The 22,472-nt window shown below is 36.8% G+C and overlaps 3 protein-coding genes across 3 annotated transcripts in view; 1 reads left to right on the forward strand and 2 right to left on the reverse strand.

Moving 5' to 3' along the window:
- Positions 1-14,311, reverse strand: part of cnksr2b (connector enhancer of kinase suppressor of Ras 2b) — a 51,536-nt gene extending 37,225 nt beyond the window's left edge. Inside the window, exons 1-5 of the mRNA XM_081390853.1 lie at positions 14,148-14,311; positions 13,920-14,041; positions 13,743-13,843; positions 13,487-13,657; positions 13,307-13,397 (exon numbers count right to left, since the gene is read on the reverse strand). Of these exons, the coding sequence (XP_081246979.1) occupies positions 13,307-13,397; positions 13,487-13,657; positions 13,743-13,843; positions 13,920-14,041; positions 14,148-14,293 (631 nt within the window). The 5' untranslated portion in view covers positions 14,294-14,311. The remainder of the gene's footprint in view (positions 1-13,306; positions 13,398-13,486; positions 13,658-13,742; positions 13,844-13,919; positions 14,042-14,147) is intronic.
- On the forward strand, positions 7,084-12,567 carry nlrc3l1 (NLR family, CARD domain containing 3-like 1). The gene is made up of 8 exons (XM_081391197.1): positions 7,084-7,108; positions 7,281-7,329; positions 8,012-8,216; positions 8,486-8,587; positions 8,930-9,022; positions 9,979-10,108; positions 10,218-10,458; positions 10,545-12,567. The coding sequence occupies exons 3-8, from the start codon at positions 8,065-8,067 to the stop codon at positions 12,125-12,127; spliced, it is 2,301 nt and encodes a 766-aa protein (XP_081247323.1). The 5' UTR covers positions 7,084-7,108; positions 7,281-7,329; positions 8,012-8,064; the 3' UTR covers positions 12,128-12,567.
- Positions 14,312-19,927: 5,616 nt separating the features above from the next.
- Positions 19,928-20,886, reverse strand: mrps12 (mitochondrial ribosomal protein S12). The gene is made up of 3 exons (XM_081390852.1): positions 20,668-20,886; positions 20,493-20,564; positions 19,928-20,382 (listed from the first exon to the last, which is right to left on the reverse strand). Exons 2-3 carry the CDS (start codon positions 20,539-20,541, stop codon positions 20,000-20,002), a joined length of 432 nt encoding a protein of 143 aa, XP_081246978.1. The 5' UTR covers positions 20,542-20,564; positions 20,668-20,886; the 3' UTR covers positions 19,928-19,999.
- Positions 20,887-22,472: the final 1,586 nt, after the last annotated feature.

Here is a 22,472-nt window from a genome sequence, read left to right on the forward strand (position 1 = left end):
TTTTTATCATGATTTTTGGCAATAGCTTTCCACTAATTTCTGATCATACCACTTAATTCACTAATTGTTTACACGTTACCATAATAAAGCTAGTTACAGCATGACACAGGCGTGTTTGGCAGGGAAGGGTGCATCACACTAACAGTTGCTGCTGGTCAGATCTTTCTCTATACCTTTAATGGCGTCCAAAAACAACGTCCCTAGCCGTAAACAACATTTTCATTAACCTTCAAAAATATTGGGAAGTGCTAGTGGATGTCAAATATGCAAGCCACAACAAAAAAACAAACCCCACAAAAAGTTCCATATGTTAGAAGCTCAGAGTACAAAAACATATCCAATAGGCATAGCCTTTATACATGAAAATGCTGTAGGCTGCTAGGAATGCAAGGCCTAGACACCAGACAAATACATAAGATGAAAATACAGCATCTAAAGAGTGTTCTGAGGAGATGCATTTTCATATACAGCACAAAATCCTGAGACTCAAATAAGCAAAATGATTGCAGTCCTAGTCGACAAATTTGTGCTATTGTGTGTGGCTCAGTGTGGGCAGCATATAGCCATGCAGACTTAGATGTACTCCGTGCTGCATAATGCTGTTTTAGCTTAATAAATGCTGCTAAAGGGATATTTATTCATTCATTTTGTCATCGCCCTCATGTTGTTAAAAAAGTCATCCGTAGAACACAAAAGGAGAACATTAGTAGAAAGTTCACGCTGCTCTTTTGCATATAATGAATGCAAATGGTGACCAAGTGCAGTCAAGCTCCAAAAAAATTCAATATATATGGAACAAAGCAATGTGTCATGTGATTTTTTTGTGCAAGGATTGTGAGTGAAACTTTGAAGGTATTACATGCCGCTGATCAGAAGGCTCTAATGATCACAGAGATATTCACAGACACCATCAGCCCATAGGGGTTTAACACAGTCTTACACTGATACACATGCATATAAACACTTTATCTTCAGTCTAAGCAGCTGATACAGCAGCTTGCAGGTTTTTTCTGCACATAACAGACAGATGCCGATTAAATTCTTCAGCTTTTTAGAAGCAAACATCAAGAAAATGTGTGCTTCTTACATTTCTCCCTGACCCTCAGGAAGGGTTAACTTACAGAGCGACGATGTGTACTTGTGAGCATGCTTTTAGTGTGCAAACAGCATAAGAAACCCTTTCTGGCATTCCCTTAGGGAGGAACACCACCTCGGTATAATTCTTTATGATTCCTACACTGCCTTTTCATCTCGCTTATCCTTCCTTAACAGTTTAGATTTGCTCAAAATATAAGGATGTTTGCACTTTCAAAAGTTTCCAACCTCTAGATATTTGCCTATGTCTTCACCGCGCATATAGACTGTGATCACAAAGCATGTACTAAATCAGCTATGTTCCGGCATAAGAGCAAAATGAAATGAATAACACATTAAATCACACAGCTTATTATTGTCCATTTGAGCCATCGCCTTATTTACCCACTCTAACAAAACACACGCCATCTGATTAACTAACCTCAAGCCAAGACATCCACACGTGCAGGCATACAAGTGCACATTGTTGTACGTTTAACAAAGCTGGTTATTGCTGAAAAGCACACCTGCAGACATATTCTAGCACAAGCGTACACATTGAGTACCAAATTTCTATTTTGTGAATTCCTCACAGGGAGGAAATGTGATGGAGAAGCTGATCAACCTTTTTTCACAAACATAATAACTTAAAGGCAAAACATTCAGCCAAGTGGAACACTTTCCTCATTTGAATTACAAATGACTGTCTTCCTCTCTTTTCTCAGTTCATCCAGAACTCCTGAGCAAATAAACCAGCCATTTAGACTCAAATGATCTTTCTCAAAGGAGTTCACCATATCTTATGCCAAATATATTTACAGTGTTTAGTTGTAATAGACCTAATGTGCATATTTAATAATGACACACTGGCTGCATTTGAAATCGCATATTTCCATACTATATAGTGGGCAAAAAAACAGTATGTGACAAAAATAGTATGTCCGAATTCACTGTACTCATAAAAGAGTAGGCTAAAAGTACCTGGATGACCTTCTACTGACGGCGAGATTCTGAAGTGCGCACACTTTACTATCCCACGGGCTACGAGAGAGGATTTGTAAATGGCAGTAAAGTGACGCAATTGACGCTGGTAGGCCACATCATGATAATGATAACATTGCGAATGTAGTACGTCCGGATTACATTCATACTACACACATTTATACAGAACAGAACATATTTTTTACGGTCGTGAAGTAGTTACTTATTCAAAATAAGTACCTACTCAAGAGATGCAATTTTGGACGCAGCCACTGTTACCCTATCACATCACCTTATAAAATCAGTGTATGACTGTAATGTGGCAAAGACAAATTAGAGTAAAAGGGATTATTTGACTGCCTTTGTGGTATGAGAGTAAACGGCACATAAAAACAAAACAACTATGAATTGTTTCTTGACATGTCGATCAAATGGTCTGTTTTTTTTTTGGTCAGCAAAGGCTGCAATATGGACCAGATATTTTGTAATTTAATTAAACATAAAAGCTTCACTATGGAAAATAAAAAAATAGGCCAATAATAAATATTTAAAAAAAAATTCTACAGTAAAAATTCTACAGTAAAACCCTTTAATGGTTACATTTTTATACTGAAAAAAATATATACAGTGCTATGCATAAGTTTAGACACCCATACTAAAGTTGACTAAAAAGAGGAATAAAAAATCATCTTTTGGAAACTGAACTTAATGCCTTAATTTAAAAAAAATAGGAAAAATCCAACCTTTAAGGACACCAATTTTCTTTGTGAATGAATAATGTATCGTAAATAACTAAATGTTCTTCCTTAAAATACAGGGTGCATAAGTTTGGACACCCCTATGTTAAATTCCCATAGAGGCAGGCAAATTTTTATTTTTAAAGGCCAGTTACTTCATGGATCCAGGATACTATGCATCCTGATAAAGTTCCCTTGGCCTTTGGAATTAAAATAGCCCCACATCATCACATAGCCTTCACCATACCTGGAGATTGGCATGGTTTTATTTCAGTTAGCCTAATAGCTAGTTTGATTTGCATTGAGAGATGATCTTATGGAAAGTACTCCATGCCAATCTCTAGGTATGGTGAAGGCTATGTGATGATGTGGGGCTATTTTAATTCCAAAGGCCAAGGGAACTTTATCAGGATGCATAGTATCCTGGATCCATGAAGTAACTGGCCTTTAAAAATAAAAATCTGCCTGGCTCTATGGGAATTTAACATAGGGGTGTCCAAACTTATGCACCCTGTATTTTAAGGAAGAACATTTATTTATTTACGATACATTATTCATTCACAAAGAAAATTGGTGTCCTTAAAGGTTGGATTTTTCCTATTTTTTTAAATTAAGGCATTAAGTTCAATTTCCAAAAGATGATTTTTTATTCCTCTTTTTAGTCAACTTTAGCATGGGTGTCTAAACTTATGCATAGCACTGTATATTAGATAAACAAAATAGAGTGTAATTTTACCATAACATTTCGTATATAGAAATACTCTCATTATTTTACAGTGAAAGCTAAAATATCATGAGCCTATTTGGTTATATTTTTTATATAAATTTAAAAATTAAATATTTCATTTTTATTTTTGTTATCATTAATGAACACTGGGATGTTTATGTTGCAATGTATAATGTTTCTTTCATTAGTAACATTTTGTTTGTGTGTGTGTGTGTGTGTGTGTGTGTGTGTGTGTGTGTGTGTGTGTGTGTGTGTGTGTGTGTGTGTGTTTGTGTGTGTCTTGTCCCCATAAAGATAGTAAAACTTGAGATCACCTACATTGTGTGGACCAGCCAGCGGAGGGAAATGGATTAATAAACATACTAAATGATATTTTTTGGAAATGGGTATAGGTTTAGGGGTAGGGTTAGTGTAATGGTGATAGAAAATACTGTCTGTAAAATATAAAAATCATTATGCCTATGGAGAGTCCCCACAAAAATTGTGAAAAGAGTGTGTGTGTGTGTGTGTGTGTGTGTGTGTGTGTGTGCGTGTGCGCGCGCGCGCGCAACACTGTGTTCTGTTCATTAGCCGTTGTTGCTCATGAAAAAAGCCATTTTCATGAACTTCAGTGACCATGGAGGGGCCATTGAGTCTTTAACTGCCAGAGGGGTCCCAGCTGATCACTCAGCCTCCACGTGACCCGTCACTTTACATTCTGTTTGATGAGATGACGTGACTACTTTTCATTCATTAACACCATATTTAAACACATTCTGATATCTTAATCCTTTTACGTGTATTGCCGACATCAACATCTGTTAATAACAGCAATCGCTATGAGCTTAAAAGACTAAATCTTAATTGCATGACAGCTAGAGTGCGCGCGCAGTGTCGCGCCATGATACAGCGACGTTTCTTTAAAACGAGTTAAATTAAATATTGTAAGCAGGCAAAAAAATGGACAAATAAGTAACATTTACATTTTCATAAAGCACAAACACTGTGCACAGACGAGCCTTATTGGATATACAGTATTTTCCTCTATTGTCATAGCAAAATACACACGACTGTAAAATGCATACCTTTCATCCAGTCGACCACCTGGCTTGTTGACCACCTGCTTACAGGTTCCATGACTAGAGCCATTGTGGAAGTTTTTGCAGACGGTGCCAAACAAAGGTGCGAAAGAGGCGCTTCAGCACACTCCAGATCCACTCACGCAGATTTCTGCCTGTTTTTCATCCGCTGCATGTTTACCCTGCAATTTCTGCCTTGGTTCTTGAAAAACGAAGCGTTGGTGGTCTTTCAAGTTCAAAGCATTGCTCTGCATTCCTTCGCACTAGTCTTTGTGAGAGAGCTGTCAGAATAGCCTTAGATTTTTCTTGGTCGCGCGCGAGGGTTTATCCTCATTTCTATCATATTCATTCACGTTGCGGTGCCTTTAATGTTTCCATTCCTCATCCCATATATCGAGCCGTAGAAGAAAAACAACGGTGAATTCACGCAGCTGTTTGCCCCGTCTCAAGCTGTTACCAGTAAACAGTAGTCTGCACGCGCGCCCCTCGCGCACACTCGTATGACTCGCGCCTCGTCCATTCTTGCCAGTCGTTGGCTCTGGCAAATGAGCCGTCATGAGGGCCAAGCAGCGGAAACATCTCCATAATTGAGCTGTGTGCCAACCAGAGGATTAAATACACGCTTACATATGGGCCAGTATTCAAAGATTGGGGCTATTGCTTAAATTTTATTGTTTGCAGATTCATATGAATCATTTACTTGTGTGTTATGTTATATGTAAATGTTTAGATGAACAGTATTTCTTTTTTCTCTCTTTTTTTTCACTTCTTACTGTTTTATGAAGAAATTTTATGAAGAAAAAAAAAGCAATAAAAATAAATTCCGTCCCAACCCCTTTTTTGTGTTCCATGTAAGAAAGAAAGTCATAAGGTTCTGGAACAACATGAAGGTGAATAAATTATGGAATCTTTTTCATTTTTAGATTAACTATCTCTTTAATCCAGGTGCATACAGATGTAAGGTGCAGACACACACACACACACACACACACACACACACACACACACACACACACACACACACACACACACACACAATCTAAAGGAACATTAATATTTAGGCTGTGGTAGAATATGCATTCAATTGAATGCATGATTAAAATGGCAAGTTTTGGCTTATTTTTTCAATAAGGTGTTTTAAATGCCTGCTGTCCTCAAAACTGGAATGACCTATAGTCTGGGCTTTGTGCATGATCATTCAAGGGGAAACATGCAGCGCCATGGGCTGACTTTCATGCCACTAGCCTGTCCCAATTAAGCCACTTTCTTTTTAAGAAACATGGTGCCAAACAAAAGAAAAAAATCATGACATGCATGAGCCAGTTTGGTTTATGTGACTGTTAATTACAGAGATAGTTTTCCTAAAAATGAAAATTCTATCATCATTTACTTACCCTGTTGTTCCAAAAATACTTTCTTTCTTCTGTGGAACATAAAATAATCATTTTGAGAAATGTCACAGTGTATTTTTGTACATAAAAACTAAATGGTGACCAAAATGATTTGGTTACTAATATTCTTAAACAATATTTTTGTGCTCTTCAAAATATAAAATAACAGGGATGTATTTCACAGAGTGCTTTATGTTGATTTGACATCTCATAAGGGGAGTGCGCACTGCCGACAGATGTTGAGAATCCTTACTGCCGGCAGGGGTATTGAGGAGAGGCTTTTAAGGGACAAGGGGAGGAGAAGAGATCAAGGTTCAAGAGCTGCTCCATTAAGACTCAGACTCACCATCTGCAGTTAGAGTTGGAGGCTTAAACAACTATGACAAATCTACAGCATATGAGATCAGTGCCTTTCACAACGGGAATTCAGGCCTTTTAAATATAGAAACAACACAGGGATCAACACATGATCCTTCACCACAATGGTGTCAAATAGGGTATCAAGGTTAAGTCAAGGGTCTTCATCCTTTTTACACAAATGAATAGATGCATAGTGCATAGAAAGACAGAGCAGGGACTCCCTAATTATAAAAACTTTATAGCATTTGATTAAATAAATAATATAAAATATCTTTATAGCTATTTTTGTATACTTTTTTCACACAAAAAATTATCAGAAATAAATAATAATTGGCAGAACCCTGTTGAAGACCTCTGGTATTGTTTTTTTTTTTTTTTTTTTTACATGGGGAAGCAAAATTGAAAAGGGAAAATGGGAAATTAAAAATAAAAAAGCTATAATAAATATACACTACAAGCCAAAAAATAACCAAAATATGACTTAATTAAACAGGCCTACACATATTTACTGAATAAATAACACAATTATAAACCTAAAGCAAATCATATGTGATAAAACACAATGCTCCTGCTGAAACACACAACCAGCTCAAAACATCAGAATAAAAGCTTGATCTGTTCCCAGAGACACTAAAAGTAGCAGGTGACAGATGACTGGCCTCTACGAACACTTACAAAATCTACTTCACTAAATATTCTTGCTGTCTCTTTAAGAAAATAAGGAAGTAACGTTAGGCCTTTAACTTCAAACCGAAAGTGATATGGTCAGGCACTGTATAGGTGCGTGTTTGGTATGTTTGTTCGCTGGTGAAGTGTAATACATGGGCTTGTAGTGGCATACGGGCCCAGAAATTAATCACAGATGAAAAAAATTTATGAATAGATAGGCTATCATTTAAAGTTAACCAACCGGTTTTATTCGTTTCGTCTTCCGGAATTATATGTGAACCAGACGTGGGATCGAGACGATTGCGGATCCAGAAACATTGCAATAAACAAAGGTGAAATCTTCGATATCTTTCTCTTAAGCTCTCATTTGACCACATATAAGGTCATAAAGTGAAGATACAAAACTTTCTTGTAGCTAACAGTTACCATGAAAATACATGTGCTTACAAATACTGTCTTCTTTCTACAACATAATTAACGTATTTTTTTTTCACACTGTGCATAGATAAACCTAATGCATTCGTTCTTGTTTGTATATTTATAAGGCCAACGGCAACATGGAGTGGACTAGTGCAACTTGTTTTAAGTTATAGGCTAGGCTAACGTTACTTCTCTAGCTATGTCGAGTCTTCTCGTACAAAAGTAGGCTACGCCAAAAGTAAAACAGCGCATTTTAAAGTTTATGTGCGTGTACATTAGTCACATAATATGAATATTTCATTGTTGCACAGAGGCAGTTTGTGATTGGCTGTTAGACTGTTGCAAAAACAACTCGCTGACATTTTAGCACCATTGTTTCACACTGCCCATCACTGGCGACGCAAATTGTAGTCAAATAGTGTAAAACGTTACTTAACCAGGGTTTTAAAGGGGTTAAGCGTTACTACTGTAACAAAAAAGACTTTTGTTTAAGCAAAAATTGGGCAATATTGGAGCCCTCCGACAGGAAGATACATGGGTCGTTCACATGAAAGGCAAATGAACTTTGCAATATCTGTGTATCGCTTTTAACAGGGTAAAAACACCAAGCTGCTTCTGACAAGCGGGGGAAACGCTGCAAGTACGATATGGACGACGACGGAGTAGACATGGCGTCAGACAACAGTCTGCCATTAGGAATCGGGGCTTCCGCATTCGGGAGTGAAAATGGGGATGAAGAGGACGACTTCATTCCTCAGAGGACACTTCCATTCACACTCGGATACTCCGATCCTGTGGGGTAATATGGTTTTTGGTCATCTGATATTGGTGTGATAGGGTTCAGAAATAAATATCTATGTCGACGTGCATTATTTTAGACGCACGCATGCTGCTTGACTGTTGTGTAAGTGCGACGCCTGCTGGTAAGACTAGGAACACGCCAGTATTTGTGTACTACGTTTAGTGTTGCTTACCTTGGTTAATTAAATCTCATTCGCTTTCATTTGATTGTCTTTTTCATTTTCATGTTTATATTTACATGTCATTTACAATGATCTTTCTCACTAGACAATATGTGGAGAGAGCAGAGTCCCCTGCACCCAGTTACGCTTCCATGCAAAGTGACAGCTGGTCAGAAACAAGAGAGGAGCATGAAGAAGGTTGCACAAAGTAAGTTTGCTTCACTTTCATTCAGCCCTAAGAATAGTATGTTTGCATTTTTTTTTTTAAGATTAGCCTATAGGACAGAAGTCCAGACATGGGCCATCTTTCATATTGTCATCTTTCCTTGCAGAGTTAATATATTATTCATAAAGTTGAAGATAAGAGCATTTAAAAAAGAGGATTTAGACTTTGAGCAGTGGTGAGATATGGAGCATAGTGTTTGAGTGAAAATGATACCTAAAATGGGTTGTTTCAAAGGTCAGAGACATAGCTCTCTTTGTGCTTGTGGTTTAGGTTACTATTCTTGTAATTCTGGTTGCCCTGGTTAAGATTTTCAACTTTGCACAGGGTTCTGTTGTGCAGACGGGATTCATCTGCTTCTAGCAATGAATCCTTTAGTAGTGATGAGGACATGAATCCAGAGGGTGATGCTGAAGAAAAGTGAGTGAAAGTCACATAATGCATCTGTATCATTCTGGCCAAATATTGGTATACAATTCAGAAGTCATATAGAGATTATACATATTGTTAAAAAGAAAAAAAAAGATTTTAATTTTAAGCCTGGTCTATATGATTTAATGTATTTACATACTTGGTTATGATGCTTACATTTTTGTTATACAGATTTATACGTGTACACTTATTTTAATTTTAAAATACATTTTAATGTGGGAGGGAAAATGAAACATTTAGCTGAATCATTTATTATTGATTAAAGTTAACTTAATATTGTATTTTTGTTCACTGCATATTTTTATATGCATATTATTTAAGTCATTTATAAAATACACTACCATTCAAATGTTTGGGATCAGTAAATAAATAAAAAAAGAAAGAAGATTAATACTTTTATTTAGGAAATACTTTACATTTACCAAAAGTGACAGTAAAGATATTTAAAATATAAAAAATTTCAAGGGAATGCAGTTCTTTTTATCTTTATATAAAAATAAAAAAACTGAAAAAATGCATTCTGTATAATGGTTTCCTTAAAAACATTAAGCAGCACAACTACTATTTTCGACATTGATAATAATAAGTAAATATAAATGTTCTTTGAGCAACAAATCAACATATTAGAATGGTTTCTGAAGGATCATGTGACGCTGAAGAGTAATGATGCTGAAAATTCAGCTTTACCGTCACATGGAATAAATTCAATTTAAAATATATTTAAATTGAAAATAGTTATTTTAAATTGTAATAAAATTTCACAATATTACTGTTTTTACTGTATTCTTGGTCAAATAAATGTAGCCTTAATGAGCATATAAGAGAATTCTTTCAAAATCATTAAAAAAATCCTACAGACCCCAAACCTTTGAACAGTGGTGTTCGTGTAGTTTTCATTTATCCTCACCTGAATATTCTAAATAACTCCTCCTTTTTAAAATAAGCACACGGAAGAAGGTCAGAAAGGAAGCTACCCTGAAACAACAAAAAGTCCCCGTTCCTGTAAAACCAGAGTTGGTAGTAGATCCAAATGAGAAAAGGCATCCAGCGATGACGGTGAAATTTGCTTTCGAGGTAAGGCCTACAACCAATGGACATCCATTTAAAGCAATCAATCACAATATTACCATCAATTGCCTTTTACAATGAGTTGAGAAAACTATTGTTCTGTGCTTCATCACAGGCCCTCACAATCTGCCTAAAGAAACTTGCACAGGACGAATTAAAGTACTTCAAAAAACAAATGTGGGAACGATATCCAGAGCGCTTCCGTGAGCCCCTGGATGGACTTGATATTGTGGATCTGGTGGATAAGATGCTGGAGATCTGTGATATTGAGGTGTCTCTGAAGATCACTCTGGTGCTATTTGAGGTCATGAACTTTAAGAAACTGACCGAATATCTGCTAGGACTATGCAAAAGAAGTAAGTCATATTCTTTTTTCCTCGTTAAAGCATTACAGTGCATTTCAAACAGTTGTCTTAAAGTCTTTCATTTGGATGTTTCACAGACGAAGTGCGCTACGAGTTGAAATTGGCTCTGAAGAAGAAGTATGAGATGGTGTATGAGGGTTTTAGTCCACAAGGACAGCCAGTTCCCTTTGAATCTGTCTATACAGACCTTTACATGACAGATGGCATTAATGCATCAGTGAACAGCGAGCATGAGTTCAGATCAAAGATAGAAGAGCTCCAAGAGACTGGCAAAGTGAACAGGACGCCATTAACCGGAAATGACTTATTTCCCACTGTGACTACGAGGGCAAGGCACATAAGGTCGGTGTTATCCAGAGGAGTCCCAGGAAGTGGCAAATCATTTGCAGTGCAGCGGTTCATCCTCGACTGGGCAGATGGAAAAGTCCACCAAGGTATTTTCTTTCTAATTCCTCTGCAGTTCAAGGAATTGAACAAGATGCTGGAAGGAGAGCATACCCTCCTCACTCTAATCAGCACCTTCTATCCAGAGATGAAGGACATAGACACTCTCGAATTTGAGGGCTGCCCAGTAATGTTCATATTCGACGGCCTAGATGACACTCAAATCCACTTTACCTTCCGGAGAACAGCATATTGGTGTGATGCGTGCAGGCCTTCGAGTGTGAAAGTGTTGATTACTAACCTCGTCAGGGGGAACCTGCTCTATAACGCCTTCGTGTGGATCATTTCTAGGGCAGGAGCTCTGGATGTGATCCCACCAGAACACGTCCACCAACTTGTGGAGGTTCGTGGCTTTACTGATGAACAGAAAGAGGCCTATTTCAGGAAGACGATCTTAGACCGTGACCTTGCTGAGAGGGTGATCGCTCACATCAAGTCTTCTAAGACGCTGTTTATTATGTGCCACTTGCCGTTGTTCTGCTGGGTGGCATCTAAAGTGCTGCAGCGACAGTTTCAGTCTCTTGCACCATCAGTACAGGTGCCCAAAACTCTTACCAATCTGTACACCATCATGCTGCATCGTCACACTCAAATGTCCGTTCAGAAACTGCAGAATGACCCCACTGAAGAAACCAAAGGTCTTACTGCTGATCAGCTGCTCATTAAGCTTGCAAAGCTGTCCTACAGCATGCTTGAGAAGAACGAGTTTCAGATGGAGAAAGAACATTGGGACGAGGTTGAATTGCCGGATTCATACCCGGCCATGGCCTGCACCGGTCTCTGCACTGAGTATTACAGAGAGAAGTACATGATTTACACCGAGAAGGTGAGCTGCTTTGCTCATCCGACCATTCAGGAGTACCTCGCTGCTCTTCATGTTTTCTTCTGTTTCAAGAAACATGGGAAGAACATCCTTGAGCAGAGCAAGCTGAAGGTCTTAAAGGTTTCCTTGACAGAGTTACTCAAGAGTGCAGTTGACAAAGCATTAAGCTCTAAGAACAGCAACTTCGATATCTTTCTCCGCTTTCTGCTGGGTTTGTTTGTGGAGGCCAACCAGGAGCTGCTCAAGAGCCTCCTTCAGACCTCTACTGGTTCTAGCCAGAATGCAAGGGAGGAGACGACAAGATACATTACTAAGAAAATCAAAGAAGGCCACTTCCCGGAAAAAACGGAAAACCTTAAGCGGTGCATTGATGAACTTAACCCACAACTGTAACACTCATGTGTTGGTTAAAAGACAAACTTCTGAGAGTGATGCTATTGCATTGTCTCTTGCCAAAAGATCGAGGTGGTAGAAAAATAATCTGTTAAGAATGTATATCATCCAGGTCTACATTGAGTGTCTTGCATTTTTGTTTGTGTTTTTTTCATCAGTAAAAGACAAATTGTGTGTAAACACTATAAGAATTGTTCAATCACTTTTTTTTGGAGAGTTGTGTTATTGCATTTGGATATTGTTACTGCAGCTTTTGTATTCAAGACTTCATGGGAATGTTGGTGTAAAAGTACATACATTTAAAGTGGGGATAGTATTGAATGCTGTTATTAGGAATTATTCCATATCAAACCTAAACATGCATGGAATATTCGTGGTACTTGTGTCCATAAAATAAAAAATAAAGATCTGCTCAAAAGTCGGTTTTGATGCTGCTTTTTAAAAAATAAATTTATTATTTATTATGCATTTTTAAAACACTATCTAGGATGATTTCAACAGCATTTAAATCAAGTCAATATTGACAGATGAGAGTGTGTGTGTATATATATATATATATATATATATATATATATATATATATATATATAGTAATTTCAAAGAATTAAAAATGTATTCATCAAAATAGTTTTATAACTTAAATGTTGAATTAGAAATTTTATTTGTTTCAAAACAGCATCTTAATCAAATCAATAAAGACAAATGAGTAATTATTATTATATAGTAAGCAAATATTCATCCTAATTTAGGTTTAAAAATGATTTTAAATTCACTTCTAAATGTTATAAATTAACATCCACATGTTAAAAAATAATAATAAACACCTGGTTTCACAGACAGGGCTTAGATTAACCCAGAATTAGGCCTAAGTTCAATTAGGAAATTTAAGTAGCTTTTATAAATGTGTCTTAGAAAAAACTTCACTAATGTGCATCTTGACACAAAACAATGGCAGTGACATTTTAATATATGCTTTCGGTTAAAACACCACAAACATGCATTTTAGTCTGGGACTAGGCTTAAGCCCTGGTCTGTGAAACCAGGGGACTGCATGTAAAATAATACTAAAACATCATGTTTTAGTCCTGTGTCAAATGCTGACACTGTTGCTGATCGTATCAGGGCACATGTACGTGTAAGGCACTTGCAGCCCTGTGTTTCTGTCTTTGATGGACTCACTCAAAAAGGACAGCTCTGCTTGATAATCTCTGATCATTTTCTGGGGAGCCGTCTGGCAAAAGTAGTCCTCAGTGTATTGCCCAAGTGAAACCTGCATAAAAGATTAGAACGAATTTGTAGGGATTTGTGATTATTTACAACAAATGGGATAATGCAATCAGCTGAGTAGGAAACGCTCACTAAATCTGATGAAGGTTTGCTCAAGAGCCAAAAGACTGATACTAGATATGCAGAGGTGTTCATGTCAGGCAGAGTGTCCAGCAGGGTGTTTTTGTCTGAGCTTCCCTTAGATGTAGAAGGGGGTCTTTTTAGAGAGCCAGGGGCGTTGGGAAACCAACTACCATAGTCAAACTAAGTAAAAAAAATTGTTTAGATCATTATACACACACACACACACACACACACACACACATATATATATTCATTTTAAACTTACCAGTCCTGCTCTGAGGGCAGAATGTTGAGCTGAAACTGTGAAGACCACCATGGTTACAAATTTAATGACCTCCTCCACTGTACTAAAACACTGAGGTATTCCTAAATGAGATCAAAAGGAAGATTGATGATGAAAAATATAATAACATCACAGCTATGGCCATATCACTTTACTTACCTGTGCTGCTCTTCTCAAGAAACCCATGAATGAATATCTCCTTGATCCAGTCCTGTAGTTCAGTGTCCCGCTGCACATCACCGTCACTCTTGTAGTAAAACTCCACCATGCTCCTTACAAAACTAGAGATCGACACCAAAATCACCACAAAGTCATCTGATTTGTATTTTGGACACTGAAGAATGCTTTCAATATGCCATGAAAGAAACGTAATTATGCAAAAATTACTCATTTATGATGCCCCAGATCTGAAGTCCATCGTCTCTGTAGAAGAAGTTGGGAATAGATTCCAGACCACGGTCACTGATGTCTTCAAGCAGGCAGAGAGAGCTGTAGGTCAGGTCTGAGAGCGCCTTCTTCATGAGATCGGTCATCCCTTCATCTCCAATACTGGTATTCTGAAGTGATAATGATTTGCAAGTAATTGTGTTCATTACAAAATAAATGAAAATAAAAATGTCCTAAGTCAATACCTGAGTGACAGCACCCTTAGGACCGATAAGTCTGTCCCGAATAAGGGTGTTTATCTGAAGGGTATAACGTGTGTGTGGCATCAGCAACTATGAGAGAATCACAAATATGAAAATTAGTCAATGATTTTAAAGAGGACCTATTATGCTTTTTTTACATTTTCAACTTTTTTTGTTGTGTAATGTTGCTGTTTGAGTGGTTATGGTAAGCGGCGTGAAATTTCCGAAACACATTTGAAGTTGTTGACCAATCAGAATACACTGGCCCAGCCGACCAATCAGAGCATATTACGCTTTTCGGAAGGAGTGGCTTCAGAGACACAGTAACGAAACAGGGCGTTACTGAAAGACTGGGAAGAGTGGTGCTGCAACAATTTAAAATATGTGAAAAATAAGTGCTTTGCCAAGCATGAAAAACTAATCTAGTAGACCCCAAAAACAACTATGTAAAAGGGCATAATATGGCCTCTTTAATACATCAGATCTTGAGACTCACTGTAAAGGTTTTGCTCATCCAGGTTATGGCAGAATGTCCGGTATTGTACTGATTTCTTTGAGCTGTAATGTATATTTCTTTGGTCCAAGTGTGTTTATACTCAGAAGTATTAAAAAAGGTCCTGTAAACAAATGAGCTGCACCTGACAGTATCTTGAGTACCTTATGTATTGGGTGAGCGGCCGAGAGGTTCCTTAGTAATGACACTGTAAAGGTCTCAGCCAACAGATGGGTGCGCAGATAGAAAGATGCCTGATGCTCAAGACAGTCTGCGTTCCTCACATAGATTTTAGCAAGCTGCCAATCATACTCACGGTCGCTAGGCAGGAAAACTGGATTGTTGTCTGACGCCTGTTGCTGCAACTGACACAGACCAAATGGGAATCACAGTTAATCATTTGCTGTAAAATTAACAGTACATACTCATAAACAATCTTCAAGGTTGGTTTATTATTTTGTTTATCTTACTGGCCATGTCTGTCACACTAAAAACATTTTTGTCTCGTTTCCAAGAGAAAATGTTTAAACATCCTAAAAGCAAGATCAAATCTAAATTCGGATTAGATAAAATTGAACTGTGTACATTTGTTAAATTTATTTATTTATTTATTATTTTAAGTATATTGCTTTGGAAAATACGTTTTTTCAAAACTGATTAAAATACCTTTTATCTAAAATCTTATATTTATATTTTTAAAACATATTTTAAAAATAAACCTCACAAAATTATGTATTAACCTCACTAGATTTCTTTTTTTTTTTTTTTTTAAATCAGTGGGCTAAGAAAAATAAACTTTATTCATATATATACTTTTCAAATAAAATGTATCTTGTTTTAAGGAAGTTTAAAAATACTGAATGTGTTTATTTTGTAAGGTTTTCTTCAGGGAATTGTTTGTCATATGTTTGTTTTTTAACCTTATATATATATATATATATATATATATATATATATATATATATATATATATATATAAATAAAAGGGTGATAAGATGCCAGAATGAATACACATATTTTAAGATTTGGTCCAGTCCATTCTGGTACTGTCTCAAGTCAGTAAAACCCAGCAATTACCTGAATGGCAATAGGCAGAAGTTTGCCCAATTGGTTCTTGTACAGCAGACACAGTGGAGCCGCAACATACTGCTGCTTCCCATTGATGACTTGAGTCGGTAAATCTGCCAGTCTTTTATAGTCACATAAGAATATGTTTCCTTGCTGTTGGGTTAAAAAAAGCAAACAATTTATAGTTTGTGTTGAGATATAACATTCATATTGAGAAAGCAAGAGAACAAATTTGATATTGTTTTACCTTTATCTCTTGAGTAAGAGAAGTTCCACTCCCTAGAAAAGGCTGCACCATACCGTCATTAACAGCAAAGTTCAGAGGAAGCTTTGTGCATCGGCGGAGCATCATTGGATTGGGGCCATTTAGGAGCTGGTATCCAAAAAATTCATCATCCATCCAGTGCAGCTGCACATATTCTATTAAAAAAAGGATTGCAACCACAAAACTGACAGATTATTGTTTTAGTGCACTTGGCATCTGATGTCAACATACCTGTGTAACAGATCACTTTAGCAGCTATCATACCAGAGATAGTGGTTCGAGATGGCCAAAAGGCACTCTTCATGTCTTCCATTTGAACCCACTGATCAGGTTTTTTCACCAGTTTCTTCATTTTGATCTCACCAAGCCTGGAAGATAAATTCATCATTGGTGTAAAGAAGTGACCAGACAGGATATACTAATACCTATAATAATAATAATAATAATAATAATAATAATAATAATAATAATAATAATACAACTCCATTTTCAGAAAAGTTAGGACATTATGTAAAATGCAAGAAAATCAAGAATCTATTTTATCTATACATTGATGGCTGAAACACTCCAAAAATGTTGGGACAAAAAGAAAATAAAAGAGAAAGGATTATAGAATATCCAAGTTAAACTGTTTTTAAACAGTCCACAATGAGGAGGTGAATTGGTAATAGGTGAGGGTATTATATTTGTGTGTAAAAGTAGCATCCACCAAAGGCTCAGTCTTTGCAAGCAAAGATGGATCATAGTTTGCCACTTAGTGAGAAATGTCCAACAATTCAAAAATCACATTTCTCAGTGGAAGATTGCAAAGTATTTAGGTCTTTCGCCATCTAATATTGTGAAAAGATTCAGGGAATCAAGAGAAATCTCAGTCTGTGTAGGGCAAGGCAGGAGACCTCTGTTGAATGTGTGTGACCTTAGAGCCCTCACATGGCATTGCATGAGAGACCATCATGATACAGCGTTAAATATAGCCACATGTGCTACTTTCAAAAAACAAGTTGTCATTTCCTGCGAGTTCTCTGGGCCTAATCTCATCTCAGATGGTCTTAAAGACAGTGGAAATGTATGTGGTGGTCAGATGAGTCCACGTTTCAGATTGAATTTGGAAAAAATGAACATTGAGTTCTCAGTCCCAAAGACGAAAGGCACCATCCAGACTTTCATCAGTGGCAGGTAAAAAAGCAAACATCTGTCATGGTATGGAGGTGCATCAATGCAAATGGATTGGGTGGCTCGCAAATATCTGTCAATTCCCAAACGATTAAAAGGAAACGTGATGTGACAGTGGTAACCAACTTTTTTGGAATGTGATGCAGCTATTAAAATCTAAATTGGCTGATTTTAAGTTGGTCAGTAAAAACATTGGAAATCTTCTCTTTGTATTTTTGTCACTTAAGAGAAAAGAGAATTAACAAAATCACAGATTCTTGATTTTTTTTTGCATTTTACAAAATGTCCCAACTTTCCTTGAAAACGGGGTTGTAGGTTAGGAGGAACCTTACGCAGTTGAGCTGTTGAAAGCTGAATCCATGTCTTTAGTGAAAGAGAAGCGGACCACTGAGGGAAGAGACAGGGGCTCCTGAAAACACGTACACTGTGGGAGACCTGTTTTAAACTCAGTCCACCTCGAGGAAAAGCAAAGATACACAAACACATGTAACAATGAGGAGGGCACAAAATTATTGCAAAGACAAATCTTGGTCGTGCAAACTTACTGGTACACTTGTTTGTTATGCTTCATCTCATTTTTTCTGTGCTCTTTCACTTGCGAATATTTTTCGTCATAGATTTTTGTAGCTGTCAGACATTATAAAAGTAACAGAAAGTTACTGAAGTCAAGTTCGACAGATAATCCCAGTCAGAAAAGACATACATTACAGTTCAAAATTTTGCGGTCGGGAAGATTTTTTTTTTACGTTTTTGAAAGAAGTCTATTATGCTCATATATATATCATACACAAACCTTTGGCCTCTCGCAGCTCAATCAATTCCCCCTCTGCCATCCAGCGATAGCATGGGAAATGGATCACATCCTTCTCAGGGGTTCTTACTTTTACCAGAGAGCAGAACCAGTCATTCTCTGGCAAGAACATGAAATTATCTTTCTCAAGTCTGATAAGCAGCAGGTAGCCGATTGTGAACCTGGTTGTCACTTTGTACTTTACTTTCTAGGAAAAACAAACAAACAAAAACAATACTACAGCTAGAGAAGCTGATGGCTCATTTCAGTCAGATATTTCTTGTGCACATTTTAATTGTTTTAAATTAAACATTTTAAATATATATATCTCACCATGCCAGTCTTAAAATCTCTTCCAAGGCTGTCAAGCTCGGTCCGCTCACTCTCTCCATGTGTGCCAATTAGAGTAATGAATATTTTGTCAAAAGTGCCCGCGTGGGTCATGGAGCCTGTGGTAACCTCTACTTCATATATGGCCTCCATGGCTCTGAAAAGGAACACAGAGGTTTTGTACGTGCTCTTGATTTTTTAATCAAAATCATATTCTTATCCAGTAGGTAATATTTGTTTTACAGTACAATATCTTACTCTAAAATAGTCTAAACATGTCCACAATGCTTAGGCTAAACATTTTAAGCAATATCATTTACTCACCTTTATGTCGTCCAAAACACAGGGTTCAAACCTGTCTTCAAAAATGACTTCCTTTTTCCGTGGTTAATTAAGATATTTTGAAAAAACGCGTTTTTGTCCGTAATAGAAGTCGATTGTAATCAAAACGGTTTGGTTATAGGCTATATCAACATTCTTCAAAATATCGTCTATCATGTTCCACAGAAGAAAGTCACGCGGGTTTGGAAAAACATAAGGTTAAAAAAATATATAAAAATGTTCATTGTTGTTTGAACTAACCCTTTACGATAAAAATGTAAATGTAAAGAAAAAATCGAATTTGCTTTTTTATAATGTATCTCTGCTTTTACTCTATTTTACACAGGACGAGAGCAGCAAACAGTACACACTAGCGTCGCGTTGACGAAAAGTAGACGATACGTCCGGCGTGGATTATAAACATAAACCTCACTAAATGGAGTGCAGTGTAAAATTACAGTATAAAATATATCGATGTATATTTAGCATACCTTTTCAAAGAAAACAAACCTGAGGTAAATGTGCAAGCAGAGCCTGAAAGACTGTTGAAAGTCATATGAGGAAAACCTAAAGCCCAGTAGCAGGACCCTGCCAAACTGGATTCTGTTTTTCCAATAGCGAAAAGCTCAGGCGAACTAAAATAATACTGGCTGTAGCCTACCATAAAAGGACATTCCTGCAGTGTTTATTTCCCAGTCATTGACTTCTGCCCAATTTAAAAAAAAAAAAAAAAAAACACATTACATGTAGGTGTTTTAGTTGTGCCTGGTTTAAATGTTTTGCAATTTTTTTACAGCAGGAACTGTTTTTTTTGTTTCGTTGAACCCTACTTCTTGGAATTCAATTTGTGAATCATTGTTTGTATAGCATGTTATACCAAACATGCAGACTGCAGTTTGTCTGTATGAGATAAATCAACTCATAATCATCCTTGATCCTTCAATAATAGTTTCTTATGTCAGGAAATAGTACCAGCAAAGACCAACAGCGACCAACAACTTTTATTTTTGTCAAAGAGTACTGATTGACATTGACATAATGTAGGATCAGCTCACTATTGGGTGGAATATCTGTACGAATTAGGCTTGACCATCATGATTGACATTTCAAACCAAGTTTATTTGTTACTACAGTCATGAAGATATATCCAGTTATACGCAGTCATAGTAATTATTGTTTCTTCTTTACGACATGTGCACAGTCATATTTGCCCCTGACCACCTTGAGTTTGACCCCTGGTAAGTCCTGTGTCCTCCCTCCTTTCACCAGCACCACATTGTGCTCCTGGAGGTTGTGTCCTTCCCCTGGGATGTACACAACGGCTTCTTGACCATTGGACAGACGTACTCGTGCACACTTGCGGTTTGCTGAGTTGGGCTTCTTGGGTTTCCTGATCATGGTCTTCAGAACTACAGCTTTGAGCTGTGGATGTCCAAAAGTGGCACTGATCTTTGGACGAGGTGGGGGAGGTTTGCCCCTACGGTGCATCTGATTGAGGGTGGCCATGGTCCTGGTGAAGACGGGTCCAGCCCAGAAAGGTACAGACTGAGACGCTGACAAAATAATATAGTAGAAAGTGGCATCATTCATTTTAATTACTTATTTTAAAACCATTTCAATTATTAATTTTAAAAGTTGATCAAATGCTGCTGCAAAGACTCACCCTGCAAAACAGACGAGAGCATTGGCCTCAGACTTCCAAGAAAAGACATTCTTAATTCATCTGTATGAATAACTGCAAAATCGAATCATAAGATGTGTATCATCTCAGTTTAACTGTGGAACATAGTGAAACACACTGTGACCGTGTAAAATTATTCTTTTTATGTTTAATTTACCTGTATGTACGTTGCGATAAAGCACAATAGCAGACGTTTCTTAAGTGCTGACTGTAGTTTTCAGTTAAAAGAGGAAAGAGGACGAATTATTTCACCCTAACACAGTTATGTTAGCGACATGCACGTCGCCATGTTGAAAATACGTCATCGACCTGGAGGAATCTTCCTCGACCCCAGACCAGCGACGAGCTCTGTACTGAACCGCCTAATACTGCCATCTAGTGGATGGGATTTTACGCTTACATGTCGTAAATCCGGCCAATAATCACAATATAAGTCAGTGACGATTGTAAAATATTTTTTTTATTTAGAAATACATTAAGAAATGCAATTAATACAAAACGGCTTAATGAATACAATACACGATTTATATAATGAACACGTGTAATATTATGAATTATAAGCTATGTATTCGTGGGGTTCAAAGTAAACAAATGTCTGTGGTGTTTCCGGAGGTTGTACAAGAAAAAGGCTGAAATTCTTGAGAAATAAAAAAAGGAAATGTTGTAGGCTAATGCATGCATAAGTGTCGTTTAGCTTTATCTTTTATTTTAATATTTTTTATTTTATTAAGCAGTGAAACAATTTTATTGTAAAATATCATTAAAATCTAAAATAAAATCATTAAACATTTATTTAACATTTCAAATATTAAACATTTCAAATTCATAGCCTCATTTTGTTGACATGAAAACAGACTTCTCTCCATAAAACAGAGATGACCTCTTTCCTCATGTTAGTTGTAACATCCTACAAGGTAAAAAAAGGGTTGACATCTAGTCGAGAAGACTATATTCACATTAATCAGATATTGGTTGTGTCCAAAATCGCCCCATACCCTCATATTAATATCACATTTATTTCTAGAACCCAGTTCCAGTAGTGGAATTGAATTTGAGATTGAATAAGTGCACCAATAATGTCCAGTGTCCGCAATGGTTTCAGACACCCAAATGGCTGTTCCCTCAAATAGTGCCCTTATTCAAAGTCTCTATATGAAAAGTTTTTTGGCTGTTAGCATGTTAGCCTATAAGCTAAGCTAGTGTCTATAAGCTAGTGTGCTCCAAAACAATGACAAAATTCACATTTAGAAGACCAAACCCAACGTTGAAAATGAAAATCAGGTTGATGTCAGAATTCAACGTCAGTCGGGTTCTGACGTCAATCCGACTTTCATTTCCAACCAAAATGCAAAACGTTACCACTTTATACTCAAGGACCTTGACAGAAATGTAGTGGAGTATATTTGTCTTTCAAATGTAGTGAAGTTCAAGTTAAATAAAGTAAAGTTTTCTTTTTCTTTTCTTTTCTTTTTTTTTACGCTAATGTGTAGGCTACTTCTTTTTCACACACCAAAACATTAAAATCTTTTTTTTTTTGTGTAGCTATATTATTATGTAACTATTATGCTAACTATACTATTAACTATACTATTATGTACGATTATATTTAATTTAAATATATTTGTTTTATTCATCAAAATACATATTTCAAAATAATAGCATTTTTAAGAAATGAAAAGAGATAGTTTTAGAGAATAATTTGGTAATTTGTCTGTTATTGATGAGAGGTTAAATTTGCTGAAGAGAGCAACAGGGACATCTGTACTATTCCCAATAATGACCACTGAACGTCAGCATTGAGCAGTCTTTACAGCAGATACTACTGACAAATCAAAAAGAGAGACATTAAATAAAACTTGTTGGTGCAATGCAGGCCATCGTGAGAGGTGAACAACTGAGAATAGTAATAATAACTTGTTACATTTACATAGCACTTTTCTCGGCACTCAACGCGCTTTGGAA

Source organism: Scardinius erythrophthalmus (assembly GCF_964197995.2).
Source record: "Scardinius erythrophthalmus genome assembly, chromosome: 17".
In the NCBI taxonomy this organism is placed as follows: domain Eukaryota; kingdom Metazoa; phylum Chordata; class Actinopteri; order Cypriniformes; family Leuciscidae; genus Scardinius; species Scardinius erythrophthalmus.

Bases quoted from the DNA above. Each gene is read 5' to 3' on its own strand.
- nlrc3l1 (XM_081391197.1), top strand. From the start codon at position 8,065: ATGGACGACGACGGAGTAGACATGGCGTCAGACAACAGTCTGCCATTA. The intron at 8,588-8,929 runs GTAAGTTTGCTT...AACTTTGCACAG, and splicing joins CATGAAGAAGGTTGCACAAA to GGTTCTGTTGTGCAGACGGG. The intron at 9,023-9,978 runs GTGAGTGAAAGT...TTTTAAAATAAG, and splicing joins GAGGGTGATGCTGAAGAAAA to CACACGGAAGAAGGTCAGAA.
- mrps12 (XM_081390852.1), bottom strand. From the start codon at position 20,541: ATGTCTTTTCTTGGAAGTCTGAGGCCAATGCTCTCGTCTGTTTTGCAG. The intron at 20,383-20,492 runs GTGAGTCTTTGC...TTATTTTGTCAG, and splicing joins GCTCTCGTCTGTTTTGCAGG to CGTCTCAGTCTGTACCTTTC.